This window comes from Herpailurus yagouaroundi, unplaced genomic scaffold (genome assembly GCF_014898765.1).
Source record: "Herpailurus yagouaroundi ecotype Mexico unplaced genomic scaffold, PumYag 67383, whole genome shotgun sequence".
Lineage (NCBI taxonomy): Eukaryota > Metazoa > Chordata > Mammalia > Carnivora > Felidae > Herpailurus > Herpailurus yagouaroundi.
This window is the reverse complement of record NW_024420199.1, coordinates 472,798-493,661: the sequence shown is the minus strand read 5'-3', so window position 1 is coordinate 493,661 and position 20,864 is coordinate 472,798. Positions and strand designations below refer to the sequence as shown.

At 38.4% G+C, this 20,864-nt stretch overlaps 1 protein-coding gene across 5 annotated transcripts in view; it reads left to right on the top strand.

Moving 5' to 3' along the window:
• Positions 1-20,864, top strand: part of CENPI (centromere protein I) — an 85,754-nt gene that overhangs the window by 56,313 nt on the left and 8,577 nt on the right. For 4 of the 5 annotated variants that reach the window (XM_040467219.1, XM_040467218.1, XM_040467217.1 and 1 more), the window contains 4 exons: positions 10,244-10,379; positions 11,240-11,364; positions 13,214-13,262; positions 13,394-13,612. In XM_040467219.1, coding sequence (XP_040323153.1) covers positions 10,244-10,379; positions 11,240-11,364; positions 13,214-13,262; positions 13,394-13,612 — 529 coding nt within the window. Of the gene's footprint in view, positions 1-10,243; positions 10,380-11,239; positions 11,365-13,213; positions 13,263-13,393; positions 13,613-20,864 lie in introns of those variants that run through there. The other variant, XM_040467220.1, reaches the window with a different exon arrangement.

The window sequence follows — 20,864 nt, the reverse complement described above, 5'->3', positions numbered from 1 at the left end:
CCCCTCCGCTTTTTGCAAGCCAGACTCGGGGGCTCTGCTTGGCCGGCGAGCTGCCCCTCCACCCCGTCTCCCTCCCGCCAGTCCGTGGAGCGCGCACCGCCTCGCCGCCCTTCCTACCCTCTTCCGTGGGCCTCTCGTCTGCGCTTGGCTCTGTTCTGCTAATCCTCTGGTGGTTTTCTGGGTTATTTAGGCAGGTGTAGGTCGAATCTAAGTGATCAGCAGGACGCGCGGTGAGCCCAGCGTCCTCCTACGCTGCCATCTTCCCTCGCCGATCTTAACATTAATTTTAAAAGCGCTCATAGAAAATTGCAAACATATTCAAAAGGACAGAAAATAGTACAGTGTTATCCTTATGTATGCATCATCCAGCTTTAACAGTTATCAGGTCATGATTAATTTTTTTTTCTAATTTATAACACTCCTCATTTTCTTTTGTTCTAGGTTTTTTTTTTTTAGGGAAAAAGCAAAACCCACACATCATTTCAACTGTTGAAAAATGATAGCAGTATAACACCAAAAAATTAATAGCTTTATTTTATCATCATTAAAAAATTTTAATTGAAGTATAATTGACACACAACATTATATTAGTTTCAGGTGTATAACATAGTGATTTGACAATTCTATATATTATACAGTACTCACTACAATAAGTGTAGTTATGGGGCGCCTGGGGAGCTCAGTTGGTTAAGCATCCAACTCTTGATTTCGGCTCAGGTCATGATCTCATGGTTTGTGAGTTTGAGCTTCTGAATCAGGTTCCTTGCTGACGGTGCGAAGCCTGCTTGGGATTCTCTGTCTCTCCCTCTCTCTCTGCCCCTCCCCTGCTTGTGCTGTCTTTCTCTCTCAAAATAAATAAATAAACTTAAAATATAAGTGTAGTTACCATCTGTCACCCTACAAAGTTATTGCTATATTATTGACTATATTCCCTTTGCTATACTTTTCATCCCCATGACTTATTTTATAATAGAAAGTTTGTACCTGTTAATCCCCTTCACCTGTTTGCCCATCCCCCCTGACCTCCATCTCTTCTGGCAGTCATCAGTTCTCTATGAGGCTTTTTCTGTTTGTTTGTTTTTTGTTTCTTTGTTCGTTTGTTTTGTTTTTCCACATCTAAGTGACATCATATGGTATTTGTCTTTCTTTGACTTATAAAATTAGTTAATATCTTCAAATATCTAATTAGCATTCAAATTCCTTACATTATCAGTCACAGTTTATTTAAGTATAGGGATCCCTTAGCTTCAGTTGCACGTGGTTAGTGGTTAGCTTGGTTAGATTAGCTCCTATTTTCCTATGTGTTCTTATACCTATAGTGATCTCCTCCTTTGAGAGGAACATGGTGAATAAAAGCTTGGGAGTTGCCTAGAAATTGTTTTTAGTTATTCATATTCATTGTTGTAGTGTGTCCATATATCACATATGTCTGATAACTTTTAGAAAGAAATAGAATATTATGGGTAGTGAAAGTTTCTTGTAAGGCTGTGCTCCTCACAGTGATGTCTGGGGACCAGTAGCATCAGCATCACTGGAAACTTTTTAGAGATGCAAGGTCTCAGAATCTATCCTAGAACAACTGAAATACGCTCTGGATGTAGGGCCTAGTAATCTATGTTTTAACAAAAACTTTGATAATTTTGATGCTAGCTAAAGTGTGAGAACCACGATAATAAGGAAATTAAATGTTTAACCTCTTCAAACATCTCAGTTCTATTAAAGACACTGTGTTTGCATTTATAATCTTTCGCCAATTTACAGTGTAAATCTTCAGGTAACCCGATAGAGGAGCCTTCCATTTCTATATTTTCTTTCAAAAATACTAAATTCCAAACAAAGAACCTCTTTTTATTTTTTTAAAGATGTTTATTTATTTATATTTTGAGAGAGAGTGAGTTCGTGAGTGCGGGGGAAGGACAGAGAGAGTGGGAAGGCAGAGTCCAATGTGGGGCTTCATCCCAAAGACAATGAGATCATGGACCTGAGACAAAACCAAGAGTCTGATGCTCAACTGACCAAGCCACCCAGGCACCCCCCTAGGATCCTTTCTTTTGTTGTTGTTAAAAGGTGATTCTTTTATTTATCTATTTATTTTTAAATATGAAATTTATTGTCAAATTGGTTTCCATACAACACCCAGTGCTCATCCCAACAGGTGCCCTCCTCAATGCCCATCACCCACCCTCCCTTCCCTCCCACCACCCATCAACCCTTAGTTTGTTCTTAGTTTTTAAGAGTCTCTTATGGTTTGGCTCCCTCCCTCTCTAACCTTTTTTTTTCCTTCCCCTCCCCCATGGTTTTCTGTTGAGTTTCTCAGGATCCACATAAGAGTGAAAACATATGGTATCTGTCTTTCTCTGTATGACTTATTTCACTTAGCCTAAACTCTCCAATTCCATCCACGTTGCTACAAAAGGCCATCTTTCATTCTTTCTCATTGCCAAGTAGTATTCCATTGTGTATGTAAACCACAATTTCTTTATCCATTCATCAGTCGATGGACACTTAGGCTCTTTCCATAATTTGGTCATTATTGAAAGTGCTGCTATAAACATTGGGGTACAAGTGCCCCTATGCATCAGCACTCCTGTATCCCTTGGGTAAATCCGTGGCAGTGCTATTGCTGGGTCATAGGGTAGATCTATTTTTAATCGTTTGAGGAACCACCACACTGTTTTCCAAAGTGGCTGCACCAGTTTTCATTCCCACCAACAGTGCAAGAGGGTTCCCGTTTCTCCACATCCTCGTCAGCATTTATAGTCTTCTGATCTGTTCATTTTAGCCACTCTGACTGGCGTGAGGTGGTATCTGAGTGTGCTTTTGATTTGTATTTCCCTGAAGAGGAGCAACATTGAGCATCCTTTCGTTTGCCTGTTGGCCATCTGGATGTCTTCTTTTTTTTTTTTTTTTTAATTTTTTTTTTTCAACGTTTATTTATTTTTGGGACAGAGAGAGACAGAGCATGAACGGGGGAGGGGCAGAGAGAGAGGGAGACACAGAATCGGAAACAGGCTCCAGGCTCTGAGCCATCAGCCCAGAGCCCGACGCGGGGCTCGAACTCCCGGACCGCGAGATCGTGACCAGGCTGAAGTCGGACGCTTAACCGACTGCGCCACCCAGGCGCCCCTGGATGTCTTCTTTAGAGAAGTGTCTACTCATGTTTTCTGCCCATTTCTTCACTGGATTATTTGTTTTTTGGGTGTGGAGTTTGGTGAGCTCTTTATAGATTTTGGATACTAGCCCTTTGTCTGATATGTCATTTGCAAATACCTTTTCCCATTCTGTCGGTTGCCTTTTAGTTTTGTTGCTTGTTTCCTTTGCTGTGCAGAAGCTTTTTATCTTCATGAGGTCCCAGTAGTTCATTTTTGCTTTTAATTCCCTTGCCTTTGGGGATGTGTCAAGTAAGAAATTGCTGCAGCTGAGGTCAGAGAGGTCTTTTCCTGCTTTCTCCTCTAGGGTTTTGATGGTTTCCTGTCTCACATTCAGGTCCTTTATCCATTTTGAGTTTATTTTTGTGAATGGTGCAAGAAACTGGTCTAGTTTCCTCCTTCTGCATGTTGCTGTCCAGTTCTCCCAGCACCATTTGTTAAAGAGACTGTCTTTTTTTCCATTGGATATTCTTTGCTGCTTTGTCAAAGATTAGTTGGCCATCCTTTTATGGGTCTAATTCTGGGGTTTCTATTCTATTCCATTGGTCTATGTGTCTGTTTTTGTGCCAATACCATGCTGTCTTGATGATGACAGCTTTGTAGTAGAGGCTAAAGTCTGGGATTGTGATGCCTCCTGCTTTGGTCTTCTTCTTCAAAATTGCTTTGGCTATTCGGGGTCTTTTGTGGTTCCACACAAATTTCAGAATTGCTTGTTCTAGCTTCAAGAAGAATGCTGGTGCAAGTTTGATTGGGATTGCATTGATGTGTAGATTGCTTTGGGTGGTATTGACATTTTAACAATATTCTTCCAATCCATGAGCACGGAATGTTTTTCCATTTCTTTATATCTTCTTCAATTTCCTTCATAAGCTTTCTGTAGTTTTCAGCATACAGATCTTTTGCATCCTTGGTTAGGTTTATTCCTAGGTATTTTATGCTTCTTGGTGCAATTGTGAATGGGATCAGTTTCTTTATTTGTCTTTCTGTTGTTTCATTTTTAGTGTATAAGAATGCAGCTGATTTCTGTACATTGATTTTGTATCCTGCGACTTTGCTGAATTCATCTATCAGTTCTAGCAGACTTTTGGTGGAGTCTGTCAGGTTTTCCATGTATAATATCATGTCATCTGCAAAAAGTGAAAGCTTAACTTTATCTTTGCCAATTTTGATGCCTTTGATTTACTTTTGTTGTCTGATTGCTGATGCTAGAACTTCCAGCACTATGGTAAACAACAGCGGTGAGAGTGGGCATCCCTGTCTTGTTCCTGATCTCAGGGAAAAAGCTCTCAGTTTTTCCCCATTGAGGATGATATTAGTTGTGGCCTTTTCATACATGGCTTTTATGATGTTTAAGTATGTTCCTCCTACCCCAACTTTCTCGAAGGTTTTATTAAGAAAGGATGCTGAACTTTGTCAAATGCTTTTTCTGCATCGATTGACAGGATCATATGGTTCTTATCTTTTCTTTTATTAATGTGATGTATCACATTGATTGATTTGTGAATGTTGAACCAGCCCTGCAGCCCAGGAATGAATCCCACTTGATCATGGTGAATAATTCTTTTGATATGCTGTTGAATTCGATTTGCTAGTATCTTATTGAGAATTTTTGCATCCATATTCATCAGGGATATTGGCCTGTAGTTCTCTTTTTTTGCTGGCTCTCTGTCTGGCTTGTGAATCAAAGTAATGCTGGCTTGATAGAATGAGTTTGGAAGTTTTCCTTCCCTTTCTATTTTTTGGTACAACTTGAGAAGGATAGGTATTATCTCTGCTTTCAATGTCTGGTAGAATTCCCCAGAGAAGCCATCTGGTTCTGGACTCTTATTTGTTAGGAGATTTTCGATAACTGATTCAATTTCTTCACTGGTTATGGGTCCGTTCAAGTTTTCTATTTTTTCTTGTTTGAGTTTTGGAAGTGTGTGGGTGCTTAGGCATTTGTCCATTTTTTCCAGGTTGTCCAGTTTGTTGGCATGTAATTTTCATAGTATTCCCTGATACTTGCTTGTATTTCTGAGGGATTGTTTGAAATAATTCCATTTTCATTCATGATTTTATCTATTTGGGTCATCTCCCTTTTCTTTTTGAGAAGCTGGCTAGAGGTTTATAAATTTTGTTTATTTTTTTAAAAAACCAACTCTTGGTTTCATTGATCTGCTCTACAGTTTTTTTAGATTCTATATTGTTTATTTCTGCTCTGATCTTTATTATTTCTCTTCTTCTGCTGAGTTTGGGGTGTCTTCGCTGTGCTGCTTCCAGTTCCTTTAAGTGTGCTGTTAAATTTTGTATTTAGGATTTTTCTTGTTTCTTGAGATAGGCCTGGATTGCAATGTATTTTCCTCTCAGGACTGCCTTGGCTGCATCCCAAAGCATTTGGATTATTGTGTTTTCATTTTCATTTGTTTCCATATATTTTTTAATTTCTTCTCTAATTACCTGGTTTACCCATTCATTCTTCAGTAGGGTGTTCTTTAACCTCCACGCTTTTGGAGGTTTTCCAGACTTTTTCCTGTGGTTGATTTCAAGCTTCATGGCATTGTGGTCTGAAGGTATGCATGATATGATCTCAATTTTTTTATACTTATGAAGGGCTATTTTGTGACCCAGTAGGTGATCTATCTTGGAGAATGTTCCATGTGCACTCGAGAAGAAAGTATATTCAGTTGCTTTGGGATGCAGAGTTCTAAATATATGTGTCAAGTCCATCTGATCCAATGTATCATTCAGGGCTCTTGTTTCTTTATTGATCTTGTGTCTAGATGATCTATCCATTGTTGTAAGTGGAGTGTTAAAGTCCCCTTCAATTACCACATTCTTATCAATAAGGTTGCTTATGTTTGTTAGTAATTGTTTTATATATTTTGGGGCTCCTGTATTTGGCACATAGACATTTATACTTGTTAGCTCTTCCTGATGGATAGACCCTGTAATTATTATATAATGCCCTTTTTCATCTCTTGTTACAGCCTTTAATTTAAAGTCTAGTTTGTCTGATATAAGTATGGCTACTCCAGCTTTCTTTTGACTTCCAGTAGCATGATAGATAGTTCTCCATCCCCTCACTTTCAATCTGAAGGTGTCCTCAGGTCTAAAATGAGTCTCTTGCAGACAGCAAATAGATGGGCCTTGTTTTTTTTATCCATTCTGATACCCCACGTCTTTTGGTTGGAGCATTTAGTCCATTTACATTCAGTGTTATTACAGAAAGATATGGGTTTAGAGTCATTGTGATGTCTGTAGGTTTCATGCTTGAAGTGATGTTTCTGGTACCTTATCTCACAGGATCCCCCTTAGGATCTCTTGTAGGGCTGGTTTAGTGGTGATGAATTCCTTCAGTTTTTGTTTGTTTGGGAAGACCTTTGTCTCTCCTTCTATTCTAAATGACAGACTTGTTGAATAAAGGATTCTCAGCTGCATATTTTTTCTGTTCATCACATTGAAGATTTCCTGTTATTCCTTTCTGGCCTGCCAAGTTTCAGTAGATAGATCCATCACTAGTCTTATAGGTCTCCCTTTATATGTTCGAGTGTGTTTATCCCTAGCTGCTTTCAGAATTTTCATCCTTGTATTTTGCCAGTTTCACTATGATATGTGGTGCAGAAGATCGATTCAAGTTACGTCTGAAGGGAGTTCTCTTTTCCTCTTGGATTTCAATGCCTTTTTCCTTCCCCAGATCAGGGAAGTTCTCAGCTATGATTTGTTCAAGTACACCTTCAGCCCCTTTCTCTATCTCTTTCTCTTCTGGAATTCCTATGATACGGATATTGTTCCATTTGATTGCATCACTTGGGTTTCTAATTCTTTCCTCATACTCCTGGATTTTTTTCTCTCTCTTTTTCTCAGCTTCCTCTTTGTCCATAATTTTATCTTTTAATTCACCTTTTCTCTCCTCTGCCTCTTCAATCCGTGCTGTGGTCACCTCCATTTTATTTTGCACCTCATTTATAGCATTTTTTAGCTCCTCATGACTAATTTCTTAGTCCCTTGATCTCTGTAGCAATAGATTCTCTGCTGTCCTCTATACTTTTTTCAAGCCCAGTGATTAATTTTATGACTATTATTCTAAATTCTTGTTGCATTATGTTGCTTAAATTGTTTTTGATCAATTCGTTAGCTGTCGCTATTTCCTAGAGTTTCTTTTGAGGCGAATTCTTCCTTTTTGTCATTCTGGATAGTCCTTGGGTGGCGCGGAACTGCAGGGCACTTCCCTTGTGCTATTTGGAGTAACTTGTGTTGGTGGGTGGGGCTGCAGTCAGACCCAATGTCTGTCCCCAACCCACCAATGGGGCCACAGTGAGACTGCTATGTACCTTATCTTCCCCTCTCCCAGGGGCAGGACTCACTGTGGAGTGGTGTGGCCCCTGTCTGGGCTACCTACACACTGCCAGGCTTGTGGAGTTGCTTTGATGGGATCTGGCGTATTAGCTGTGGTGGATCCGCAGGGTGCACAGGGGTGGGAGGGGCAGGCTTAGCTGGTTTTGCCGCTGGTGGTCCCCTGCAGGAGGTGCCCTGCAGCACTGGGAGGGAGGCAGGCAGACCCGTTGGAGGGATGGATCCAGAGGAGCACAGCGTTGGGTGTTTGCGTGGTGCAAGCAAGTTTGGTGCCGTGAACTGGTTCCCTTTGGGATTTTGGCTGGGGGATGGGAGAGGGAGATGGCGCTGTCCAGCGCCTTTGTTCCCCACCGAGCTGAGCTCTGTCTTCCAGGGCTCAACACCTCTCCCTCCTGGCGTCCTCTCACCCTCCCCGCTCTCTGAGAGCAGAGCTTTTGACTTATAAGTTCCAGATGTTAAGTCCTGCTGGCTGTCAGAACTCACACAGTCTGGTCCCTCCGCTTTTGCAAGCCAGACTCGGGGATTCCACCTTGCCGGGCGGGCTGCCCCTCCACCACCCTGGCTCCCTCCTGCAGTTCGTGTAGCATGCACTGCCTCTCCGCCCTTCCTACCCTCTTCCGTGGGCCCCTAGGATCCTTTTTAAAGTAGTGTCATGAATTTCGTCAGGGCAGTTAAAAAGGAGTTTTCTAAAAGTCTTAAACAAATGGACATAAGTGTAGATAACCTAAGTGTCATAATACCACTTAGCATTGTATAATATAGCTCTTATGCTCTCAGTAACTCCTTCTGTTTGGCAATATGGATATAATGCCATGTCCCTCTCATATGACCATATGCCACATGACTGTCAAAGAGGGAGTAAATTGTAGTTGTAGATCATAAGGAGGGAAGGGTAGGAAGCCATTCTCAGCAGTGATTCTCCATTGGGCGTTTTTGGTTGGCACTGTGAATGGGAAGAGGGTGCTACCATTATTTAGTGAGTGGTAGCCAAGGATGGTAAACATGTTGCTGTGTGTGGGGAGTAGGATGCAGTCCTGAACAGAATATTGTTTCATCTAAAGTGCCTCGGGGTGCCTGGGTGGCTCAGTCGGTTGGGCGGCCGACTTCGGCTCAGGTCACGATCTCACGGTCCGTGAGTTCGAGCCCCGCGTCCGGCTCTGGGCTGATGGTTCAGAGCCTGGAGCCTTCTTCCGATTCTGTGTGTCCCTCTTTCTCTGCCCCTCCCCCGTTCATGCTCTGTCTCTCTCTGTCTCAAAAATAAATAAACGTTAAAAAAAAATTTTTTTAAGTGCCTCTGTGTCCTGTGGAGAAGCACTTCAAAGTGTGCTGTTGTGAGCAATCATCATTGCTGAAATTATTTCAGAAACATTTGCCAGGTGCTGCCAAAAATCATAGTTAAAATATAGTTTGCAAATAGCCAGTTGACAATATGGATGCCCACCTTTGTGAATGGTCTCCTGATCTTTTCCCTGTTCACTCTGACACTGATCCATCAGTGGGTGGTGGTAGAGTCATAATCATTTCTCAGGCTCTAAGACTGTCTGCCGTTCTTTATTTCTTGTGCATAACCATTGTTGGCCACCTAGATCAGAGGGTAAAGGTATGAAATCACATTTGTAAGTCTTTTCCTAGTCCACTCAACAGTGGATTGAAGAACAGGGTGAGTGGATAGATGAATTGAACTTGTTATTCCGTTTTTTCTTGAGATTTTTTTTTGTGATTTTTTTTTTGAAGAGAGAGAGTGAATGCATGCACAAGGTCCGGGGGAGGGGGTGCCACAGTCAGTTAAGCTTTTGCCTTCAGCTCAGGTCATGATGTCATTGTTCTTGGGTTCCAGCCCCACATTGGGCTCTGTGTTGATGGCTCAGAGCCTGGAGCCTGCTTTGGATTCTGTGTCTCCCTCTCTCTCTGCTCCTCCCTGCTCAGGCTGTGTCTTTATCTCTCTCTCTCTCTCTCTCTCTCTCTCTCTCTCTCTCTCTCTCTCTCAAAACTAACCAAACATTAAAAAAAATTTTAAGTTAATATTTAAAAAAAAAAAGTGTGAGAGAGAGAGGTAGCAGAGGTGGGTGGGGGAGAGAGAGAGAGAGAGAGAGAAGTGAAATCAGGAGTCAGTGTTTAAGTGTGATTTAAAGAGACACAGTTTGGGGCACCTGGCTGGCTAAGTCAGTAGAGCATGCAACTCTTGGTCTCGGAGTTGTGAGTTCAAGCCCCATGTTCGGTGTAGAGATTACTTAAAAATAAAATCTTAAAAAAAATAAAGAGACACAGTTTATTGATTTGGGAAGGATATAATATAACCACATTTGGTTATTACTGGAAGAAAGATGCCAAAAATTATACTAATTCAGTTTTAGGATTGAATTGAATTCCAGTTAAAGTGAAATTAGTTTTAATAGCATGTCAACTCAGGAATTCAGGTAAAACTGAGTCTTGGTTTGTATACTTAGAAACTAATTTGCTGAATTCTGTGGTTCCTGGACATCTAAAGTCTGTCTGGAGCTTAATCTTTTTTTTCTGATGTTTACTAGTAGAGTAGTTCCTGGGCATGTTCTGTGAATTTATCTTAATGGTTCCCTGGAGCACTGTGTAGTTTTATGGTTAATCACTGTGGTTTAAAAAAAAAAACCTCAATTATACATTGGAGCACTGATCATTTTCTGAAATCCTTAAAAAACTTTTTGCTGTATATTATTTAACTTTAGCTTGGAAATTGTGAAGACTTTTGCTAATGTGGGTCTGAGCGTCATGGTTTCTTATTGCAGGGATACCACTTTAGGTGGATCCGTGAACACTGTGTCTGAACTGATTGACTACATAGGGTGGCTGTCCACTACTGCAATGCGCTTGGAAAGCAACAATACTTTCTTACTGCACTTTATTTTGGATTTCTATGAGAAGGTAGTACACATCCCATATTGTCTATTTTGATTTTTGTGTTGGCTGTCTGCTTTACTGGTCTATTATTTAAATTTTATGTACAACTATTAAGTTGGACTGTGACTATGTTTAACACAGTTAAAATAAGCTTCTTATTTGGAAGTTCATGATTAGATTCTCACCTGAATAACTGATTTTCATAAAATGGAGAAACAAATGGTTTTGGTGAAAAGTTCAGGTACTGCTTTAATAGACATTCCCCTGAAGAATGCTGACCCTCGGCAGAAGTCTGTCTATAGCATCACTTTTTAGTCATTCATTGTACATTCCAAACTCCTGGCAAAACCCAAAAAATACCCTGTTGTTTCTTCATATATCCACTTCTACCTTTCAAAACATCTATGATTATGGTCTTCTTATATTTTGTAGTATTTGATGTGGACAAAACTATTATCCTGGAAGTACCTACTAATCTCAGTTTTCTTGGCTTCCTCCCTGCACTAATTGTCTTGTGCTATATATTTTAGAAGCATGCTCATTTTCCATGTTGATAGCTAACTAATATGATAAATCACTATTAATGGGATTAATACTCCTTTAAGGACTCCCTTCTCCTCTCTTCCCAACTTAAAGCCCTCTCCCCAGGAAAAAATGGAATATTTTAGTAATGACATTGTAGAAATAATCCTCTATGGCAAGTTTGATGTTTAGTGAGGTACATTTTTAAGCAGGCTGTGATTACCTATTCAATTTATGAATCAGGCAGACCCAAATCTGATGTTCTATTATTGCTTATTCTCTTTTGATAAATCTTTGGGTGAACTTGGTTGAGGCATTCTGGGAAACAATCTGTATACTGATGTTATCATTCTTCCCAAAAGGTATGTGACATATATGTAAATTATAACCTTCCACTAGTGGTATTGTTTCCTCCGGGGATCTTCTATCCTGCTCTCCTCAGCCTAGATTCCAGTATCCTGAACCAGCTGTGTTATATCATGGACAGGTACAAAACATTTTTACTGTTTTATATAAATTAACACATCATACTTCTATCTTTGTTTTTCAACTATACAGTAAATTATAATTTATACCCTGTAATATATTGTATACAATAAAATATTAAAGACAATAAAACTATTTTTATTTCCTGCCAGAACCTATTGAAATAGGAAACATGTCTTTCTTTTGGTAATGACCTTCTGATATGGGACTATTTTAACTGTGTTTTTGAAATGTCACCATGGGGGATATGGTTTTAAAAAATTCATAGTTAATGGTAATAAAAGGCACAGCATGAATAATATAGTCAGTGATATTGTAATAGCATTGTATGGTGACAGCTACAGTGGTAGACATAGCATAATGTATATACTTGTCAAATCACTGTGTGGTACATTTGAAACTAATGTAACATTGTGTGTCAGCCACACTCAAATTTTAAAAATTAAAAAAAAAACATTCTTAGTTAACAAATCTTTTGTGCAGTGGTACTGGTGCCCTCAGCATTGTCCATTCTCATTGCTGTGTCCTAAAGAAAAATTAGTTAGTTGCTGACAACTAGTTTAGTTCTATGTAGTATCTCTGGTAAAAAGAACATTTTTAGGGCACTTGGGTGGCTCAGTTGGTTAAGCGTCCAGCTCTTGATTTTGGCTAAGGTCATAATCTCACTGTTTGTGAGTTGAAGCCCCGCATCAGGCTCTGTGCTGACAGTGTGGAGCCTGCTTGGGATTCTCTCTCTTCCCTCTCTCTCTGCCCCTACCCTGCTTTCTATCTCTCTCAAAATAAATAAATAAACTTTAAAAGAAGTGAACATTTTCTGGTAGATGAGGGGAGCTATTGCCAATTATATGAAACTGTAAGAGGAGTTTCTGATCCCCTCTAATTCTTTCACTTACAGACTGAAATTACTCTTTTTATTTTTTAAATGTTTATTTATTTATTTTGAGAGAGAGCACGCATGTGAGCAAGGGAGGGGTGGAGAGAGAGGTAGAGAATCCCAAGCAGGCTCTGGCCCTTCAGTGCAGAGCCTGATGTGGGGCTTGATCCCACGAACTGTGAGGTCATGACCTGAGCTGAAATCAATAGTCGGACGCTTAACCGACTGAGCCACCCAGGTGCCCCTGAAATTCGTCTTTTAGTCCACAATTGTCGTAGACCCCTTTGGCATAACTTTAAGGATTATACCAAGGTTAGAATGTTTATAAACTAATTAGTAATTGTTCCCAGGCAAGAAAAAAATAAATTTATAATTTTCCCGTTTATCCTTTCTACTGAACCTTTTTTCTACATTAAGAACATGTTTTATATTAGTGACTGCTCTTGAGCCTCTATTAATTTTTTATAATGAAACATTAAAAGTATTTCCTTCATTGGTTTTTCTTTTTTATTCAGGCAGCTAAAATTTACATATAGTTAAGTGCATATCTTAAATGTACAACTCAATATTTGAGCCTCTATTAACTTTTATCTTTAAGAGGAGTGTAGCACAGAAGAATAAAAACCTTAACTAGGCAGCTGGTTATTTGTGTATGTCACATCTGCATATATTTACATTTAAAATGGACACTTTTGGGGTGCCTGCGTGGATCAGTTGGTTAAGCGGCTGACTTCGGCTCAGGTCATGACCTCATGGTTCATGGGTTTGAGCCCCACATCAGGCTCCATGCTGACAGCTCAGAGCCTGGAGCCTGCTTTGGATTCTGTGTCTCCCTCTCTCTCTGCTCCTTCCCCATTCACGCTCTGTCTCTCTCTCAAAAATAAATAAACATTAAAAAAATTTTAATGTACACCTTTATGTTTACACATTTCAAAAGCATTCAATGTTCAAAATTTCATTCTGTTCTCCATTTTAGGTATCGTAAAAATTTGACTGCTGCAAAGAAAAATGAGTTGGTACAAAAGGTATAGATGACAAAGCTCTGTATTAAATCACCATTGTTGAAAAATTGAGTTTGGATATATATGATCTATTGGGAATAAGAAGGAAAGGAAGAAAAGATTATAATGAGAATATTTCTTTTCTTTCCCAACAGACAAAATCAGAGTTCAATTTCAGCACCAAGACCTATAAAGAATTTAATCACTATTTGACAGTGATGGTTGGTTGCCTGTGGACATCCAAACCTTTCCAGAAAGGATTGTATATTGACCATGAAGTCATAGAAAAAGCTGGAGTAGCAGAGTATAAAAGCAGTTTAAATTTAGTTCATCACCCAGCTCTATTGAGTTATACAGTTTCCTTTCTGCTCCAGGTAAGGACGTTTAAAGGATTTTTAGATTTTATATAGGAGTGCTATAATGGCAGAAATAGGAAATGCAATAAATTGTGTCTGAATTGTAAGACATGTTCATTCATTCCTTTTTTGGTGTCAGCTCGATTTTTGGACATTGTGCTAGGTTCTGGAGGTTCAAAGTTAATTTAAGTAAGTTTCTATCCTCCCAAGGAGGATTATCCTCCAGGCTTGGGCTTGTGGCAAAGACAGACTTGTAAACATTATTACAATATAGTGAGGTGAAATGAGAAAAAGGTACCGTTGTGAGAAAGATGGGGGAGTGATTGTTAGTTCAGTTCTACTTGGGTAGAGATGGTACCAGGTAAGAAATGGCTGTGAAGAAGTGGAAACTCTCATAAAATCCTTCTAGACAAGATGGAAAATGTAGGCTACACTAAAGACTGCTGATTTGATGGCTGTCACTGTGCTGGCAGGGAGGGGGTCCAGTCTTCTTAGGACTTTATCAGCCTTGTCATTTTCACCACTATCAGTGACTTTAGGAATTCAAATGGTGTGCATATCAAATGTGTAAATGACACAATATGATGGGATTACAGATACACTGATAGAATCTAAATTCAGAATTCCCTTAACAGATTGGAACACTGAGAAATCTAATAAGATGGAAAAGAAATGTATAGGAGGGGGGAGATATTTATTGAATAAATGCTTAATATATGCATGTAATGAATCAGGCAATGTGGTAAACAAGACACATCTGGATGTTGTCCTCAGTGTTTGCAGTCTAGATAGGGTGGTGGTCATTAAATAGACATCTTAGAATAAAGAATGATGAGTAATATAGGGAAAGTACAGAGGACATTGAAAAAAATATACAGGGGTACTAACCCAGTTCAGGCTTTACAGAAGTGGTGCCAGTCAGAGCTTTGAGTGATGAGCATGATCTTGCCAAGATGGAGAAGTATTTGAAGAAAAATGCAAAGATAGATAAGGGGTCAGTAGACTTTTTCCATTAGAGGCCCAGATTGTAAATATTTTAGGCTTTGCAGGCCATGTTGTCTCAATCAAGACTACTCAGCCTTGTCATTGTAGCATGAAAGTAGCAATAGACAGTAGGTAAACAAATGGGCTGAGTTGTGTTCTAATGAAAATTTATTTACAGAAACAGGCATTGGGTTGGATGTGAGACCTGGGCCGTGGTTTGCTGACCCCTCTTTTAGAGCTTACCACGTTTGGGGAACTTAAGTAGAATTGTAGGGCTTGAGCAGGGATTCTCCCTTAACTGAGAAGAAGTACCCAGGGTGCTTTTCTAAAGTATACATCCTTGATGCTCCCACCCTGAGATTCTGATCTAATAACAATGTGGTGACATCCAGAATCTGCTTTTTTAATATAATTGTTGTGATATACAACCAGGGTTGAGAACCACTAGTTTAGACTGTAGCATTATAGGATATGAGGTTTTGAAGTGTAGTCAAGGACCAGATGGTGAAAAAATTAGTATGTAGGCCTTCAGAAACACATTGAATGATTTCAGTATTTGAATTAAAATTATATTTTTAAGTACATAGAGGGATTTCAGAGGTGTATAGTTTAGTGATTTTCTGATATTCGTTCTTCTCTTTCTGTTTTTCTCATCTTCATAATAATTTGTCTGATTTATATATATATATATATATATATATATAAACTTGTTTCAAATTCATAGTATTTATATTACTATTAATAGTGAGACTACTGGATGAAATTTGAAATAATTTTAGTTCTTTTTGCTTCTGGACTAAATCCTACTAAAACTGTACAGAGCATGTACTGTATTTTATATACATTTAGGTATATTTGTTTCAGTTTCTTTTCATGCTTTAGAGGTTACTTTTAACATAGAATATGTAAAACATTTACCTAGTTCCAAATCTAAACTGTAGAAATGTCTCTTCCATCCTTGTCTCCTTCTTCTTCTCTCTTCTTTGTCTTTAGGTAGCCATTTTTATTGCTTCTTGTTTTAACCATCCAGTGTTTCCTTTCTTTAACTTAGTAAACATTGTTTTATAATCTGTCTGATAATTCCAGTATCAGAAGTGTTTGTGTGTACTGCTTGCCTCCTTTTTCTGCTGGTTCTTCCTCATATTGCTTAATTTCTTTGTGTGTCTGGTTATCTTTGGCCATGTGCTGGATACCTGGAATATTATCTGTAGAAGGAATCAGATTAGAGTGAGATCTTCCTGTAGAGAGAACTTTCATTTACTTCCATAGATACCTAGGAGTGCTCTTTGGGACTACCCTAATCCAAGTACTATGCCTAAGGTTCCCTTGATCATAGGTGGATAGACCAGCCTTTGAGAAGGCGAATTTACTTCTGATAAACTCTTACCTTGAAGGTATAGCCTTTTGGGTCTCTAGTTTAAATTGGGGGTTGGGTTATAAGACTTCCTACTTTGGCAGAACCTGTGCTTTGACTTTAGTTACCTTTGCCCTTTGAAGCTGTGGAAGAAAAGCCAAGAGCGACTTTGAGAATGAGGTTTACCCATCTGGCTTCTCACGTTCTAGATACTGGCTTACCTTTCCATAGATTTTGGCATTCCTTACCATAGCATTAGGTCTTTGTTACTTTTTTTTACAAAACTTTTTTCATGTTGTAAATTTCAAACATACACAAGTAGAGAGAATAGTAAAATAAATCCCCACATACCCATCACCCAGTTCAGTCTCTACTCCCAACCGGTTTTAACCCTCTCACCCCACCCACTTACTTTGAAGCAAATACCAAATGTTATAAAATTTTGCTGTAAATACTTCATTATATACCTCTAAAAGATAGGGCACTTTAAAAAAATTAGTCTTTTTAAAACAGCTTTATTAAGATATAATTCAAATACAGTATAATCCACACATTTAAAGTATACAGTTCAATGGCTTTTAGATTATTCACAGAGCTTTGCCTTCATGACAATATATTTTATAATATTTTTATTATCCTGGAAAGAAAATCTACACCCCTTAGCTGTCACTTCTGTCTCCCCATTCCCTGCCCCCATCCTAGGCAAATACTAATCTATTTTTATATCTATGTAGATTCACTTATTCTGGAATTTCATAAAAATAAACTCATAAAATATATGTTATTTTGTGACTGGTTTCTTTTACTTAGCATAATGTTTTCAAGGTTTATCTATGGCATAGCATGTATCAGTATTTCATTTGTTTTTATTGCCAGATAATATATTTTTGGGGCAGATATATTTCATTTTGCTTATCCATTAGTTGATGGACTTTTGGGTTATTTCCACTTTTTAGCTATTGTGAATGATGTTTCTATAAGGATTTGTATACAAGGTTTTGTGTGAACATGTTTTCATTTCTCTTGGGGATATACTTAGAGGTGGGAGCGCTGGATTATATGGTATAATCCATGTTTAATTATTGGAGGAACTTCCAGACTGTTTTTGAAAGTAGCTGTACCATTTTGCATTTGTACCAACAGTGTGTGAGGGTTCTGTTTTCCCCATATCTTCCCCAAGACTTGTTATTCTTTTTTTTATTCTAGCCATCCTAGAGGGTGTGATACAGTACCATATTGTGGTTTCAGTTTTTATTTCCCTGATAGCTCTTTATGTTCAGCACCTTTTTATGTGCTTATTGCCCATTGCCCATTATATATTTTCTTTGGAAAAAGGTCTGTTCAGACCTTTTGCCCATTTTTTAAAGTTTATTTTGAGAGAAAGAGAGAATGAGCAAGTGAAAGGCAGAGAGAGAGGGGGACAGATGATGTGCAGCGGGATCTGTGCTGACAGCAGAGAGCGAGATGCAGGGCTCGAACTCAAGAACCATGAGATCGTGACCTAAGCCAAAATCAAGAGTCAGACCATTTTTTTGGTTTACTTTTACTTTAAATTAGTTTATTCTGGGGGCGCCTGGGTGGCTCAGTCAGTTAAACGTGTGACTTCGGCTTAGGTCATGATCTCCTGGTCTGTGGGTTCGAGCCCTGCAAAGGTCACTGTGCTGACAGCTCAGAGCCTGGAGCGTGCTTCAGATTCTGGGTTTCCCTCTTTCTCTGCCCCTCCCCCACTTGTGCTCTGTCTCTCTCTCTCTCAAAGATAAATGAACATTTAGAAAAATAAAAAATAAATTAGTTTATTTTTAATGTATTTGTTTTATTGTTATCGACTCATTGAGAATCATTTCTATATTCTAGATTACTTATCAGAGAAATGATTTATAAAAGTTTTCTATTCTGTGAGTTGTCTTCATTGTTGCTATCTTTTGAAGGACAAAAGTTTTTAATTTTGTTGAACTTTTAATTTATGAATTTTTTTCCTTTATCATTTGTGCTTTTGAAAAATGACTTTGTATGTCCTTGTCTCCCCAGCACCTGGCAACCACCATTCTGCTCTCAATTTCTAGGAGTATGTTTGTTTATTTATTTATATGTTTATTTTTGAGAGAGAGTGAGCACGAGTGGGGGAGGTGCAGAGAGAGAAAGGGAAACCGAGCATCTGAAGCGGGCTCCACACTGGCAGCAGAGAGATCATGACCTGATCCGAAGTTGGATGCTCAACCAACTGAGCCCCCCGGGTGTCCCAAGTTTGATTATTTTAGATTCACCATATAAGTGGTACCATGTAATATTTGTCCTTCTGTGTTTAGCTTATTTCACCTAGCATAATTTCCTTCAGGTTTATCCATGTTGTCATAAATGGCAGGATTTCTTCCTTTTTTTAATTAAAAATTTTTTATAGATTTTTTAATTTTTCATTTTTCTTTCTATAATTTATTTGTTTTTTTAAATTTATACCCAAGTTAGTTAGCACATGGTGCCACAATGATTTCAGGAGTAGATTCCTTAAGCCCCTCCCTTTCCCATTTAGCCAATCCCCCCCGCACAACCCCTCCAGCAACCCTCTGTTCTCTATATTTAAGAGTCTCAGGTTTTGTCCACCTCCCTGTTTTTATATTATTTTTGCTTCCCTTCTCTTATGCTCATCTGTTTTGTATCTTAAAGTCCTCATATGAGTGAAGTCATATGATATTTGTCTTTCTGTGACTGGCTAATTTTGCTTAGCATAATACCCTCTAGTTCCATCCATGTAGGTGCAAATGGCGAGATTTCATTCTTTTTGATTGCCAGGTAATACTCCATTGTATATATATACCACATCTTCTTTATCTGTATATATACCACATCTTCTTTATCCATTCATCCATTGATGGACATTTGGGCTCTTTCCATACTTTGGCTATTGTTGATAGTGCTGCTGTAAACATTGGGGTGCATGTGCCCCTTTGAAACAGCTTACGTATCCCTTGGATAAATACCTAGTGGTGCAATTGCTGGGTCGTAGGCTAGTTCTATTTTCAATTTTTTGAGGAATTTCTATACTGTTTTCCAGAGTGGCCGCACCAGTTTGCATTCCCACCAGCAGTGCAACAGATCCTCTTTCTCTACATCCTTGCCAACATCTGTTGTTGCCTGAGTTGTTAATGTTAGCCATTCTGACAGGTGTGAGGTGGTATCTCATTGTGGTTTTGATTTGTATTTCCCTGATGATGAGTGATGTTGAGCATTTTTTCCTGTGTCGGTTGGTCATCTGGATGTCTTTGGAGAAGTGTCTATTCATGTTTTTTGCCCATTTCTTCACTGGCTTATTTGTTTTTTGGGTGTTGAGTTGAGTAAATTCTTTATAAATTTTGGATACTAACCCTTTATCTGATAGGTCATTTGTAAATATCTTCTCCAATTCTGTCACTTGCCGTTTAGTTTTGCTGATTGTTTCCTTCACTGTGCAGAAGGTTTTTATTTTGATGAAGTCCCAGTAGTTCGTTTTTGCTTTGGTTTTCCTCACTGCCGGAGACGTGTTGAGTAAGAAGTTGCTGCAGCCAAGGTCAAAGAGGTTTTTGCCAGTTTTTTCCTCTAGGATTTTGATGTCGTCCTGTCTTACATTTAGGTCTTTCATCCATTTTGAGTTTGTTTTTGTAAGTGGTGTAAGGTAGGGGTCCAATTTCATTCTTTTGCATATGGATACCCAGTTTTCCCAGCACCATTTATTGGAGAGACTCTCCTTTCCCAAGTGTGTATTCTTGGCACCCTTGTAATTTCTGAGCTCTGTTCTGTTCCATTGGTTTGTGTCTGTTTTTATACAAGTACCATATTGTTTTGATTACTGAGGCTTTGCTATATATTTTGAAATCAGGAAGTATGATTTCTCTAGCTTTGTTATTCTTGCTGAAAATTCTTTTGACTATTCAGGGTCTTTTATAGTTCTCTATGAATTTCATAGTTTTTTTTTTCTTTCTGTAAAGAATGCCATTAGGATTTTGGTAGGGATTGCATTGAATCTTTGAATCTGTATGTTACTTTGGCTAGTATGTATATTTTACTAATATTCTCAGAATCCGTGAACACAGGATGTCTTTCAAACATTTTTACATATATTTTCATTTCTTATATTGGTGTTTTATAGTTTCTCAGTGTATAAGTCTTTCATATCCTTTGGTTAAGTTTATTCCTAAATATTTCATTCTTTTGAAAACTATTATAAATAGGATTTTCTTAATTTCCTTTTTGGATAATTGGTTGTTAGTGTATTGTTTGTGCTTTTGATGTCATAGCTCAGAAATCACTGCCTAACCCAAGATCATGAATTTATTCCCATGTTTTGTGTATGAGTTTTATAATTTTAGCTCTTATATTTAGATTTTTTAGATTAAAGATTGTGATTTTTTTTAGATTAAAAAATTGTGTTAATTTTTGCATAGGATGTGATATAGGTATCTAACTCTATTTTTTGGCATGTGGCGCTTCAGTTTTCCTAACACCATTTGTTGAAAAGACTTCTTTTCCTTTAAACTTTTTTTAACATTTATTTATTATTGAGAGACAGGGCATGAGCATGAGAGGTGCAGAGAGAGAGAGAGAGAGAGAGAGAGAGAGAGAGAGAGAGAGAGAGACAGAATCTGAAGCAGGTTACAGTTTACAAAATGTTACATTAGTTTCAGTTGTACAACATAGTGATTCAGTCTTTCTATACATTATGCTATGCTCCTCACAAGTGTTGCTACCATGTGTCACCATATAATGCTGTACCTTTTATTTCCATGACTTAATTCATTTGATAACTGGAAGCCTGTATATCCCACTCCCCACCACTCATTTTGCTTATCCCTCATACTCCCCCTTCCTTCTGGCAGCCATCAGTTCTCTGTATTTATAGGTCTAATTCTGCTTTTTGTTTGTTTGTTTGTTCATTTGTTTAGTTTTTTAGATTCAATATGA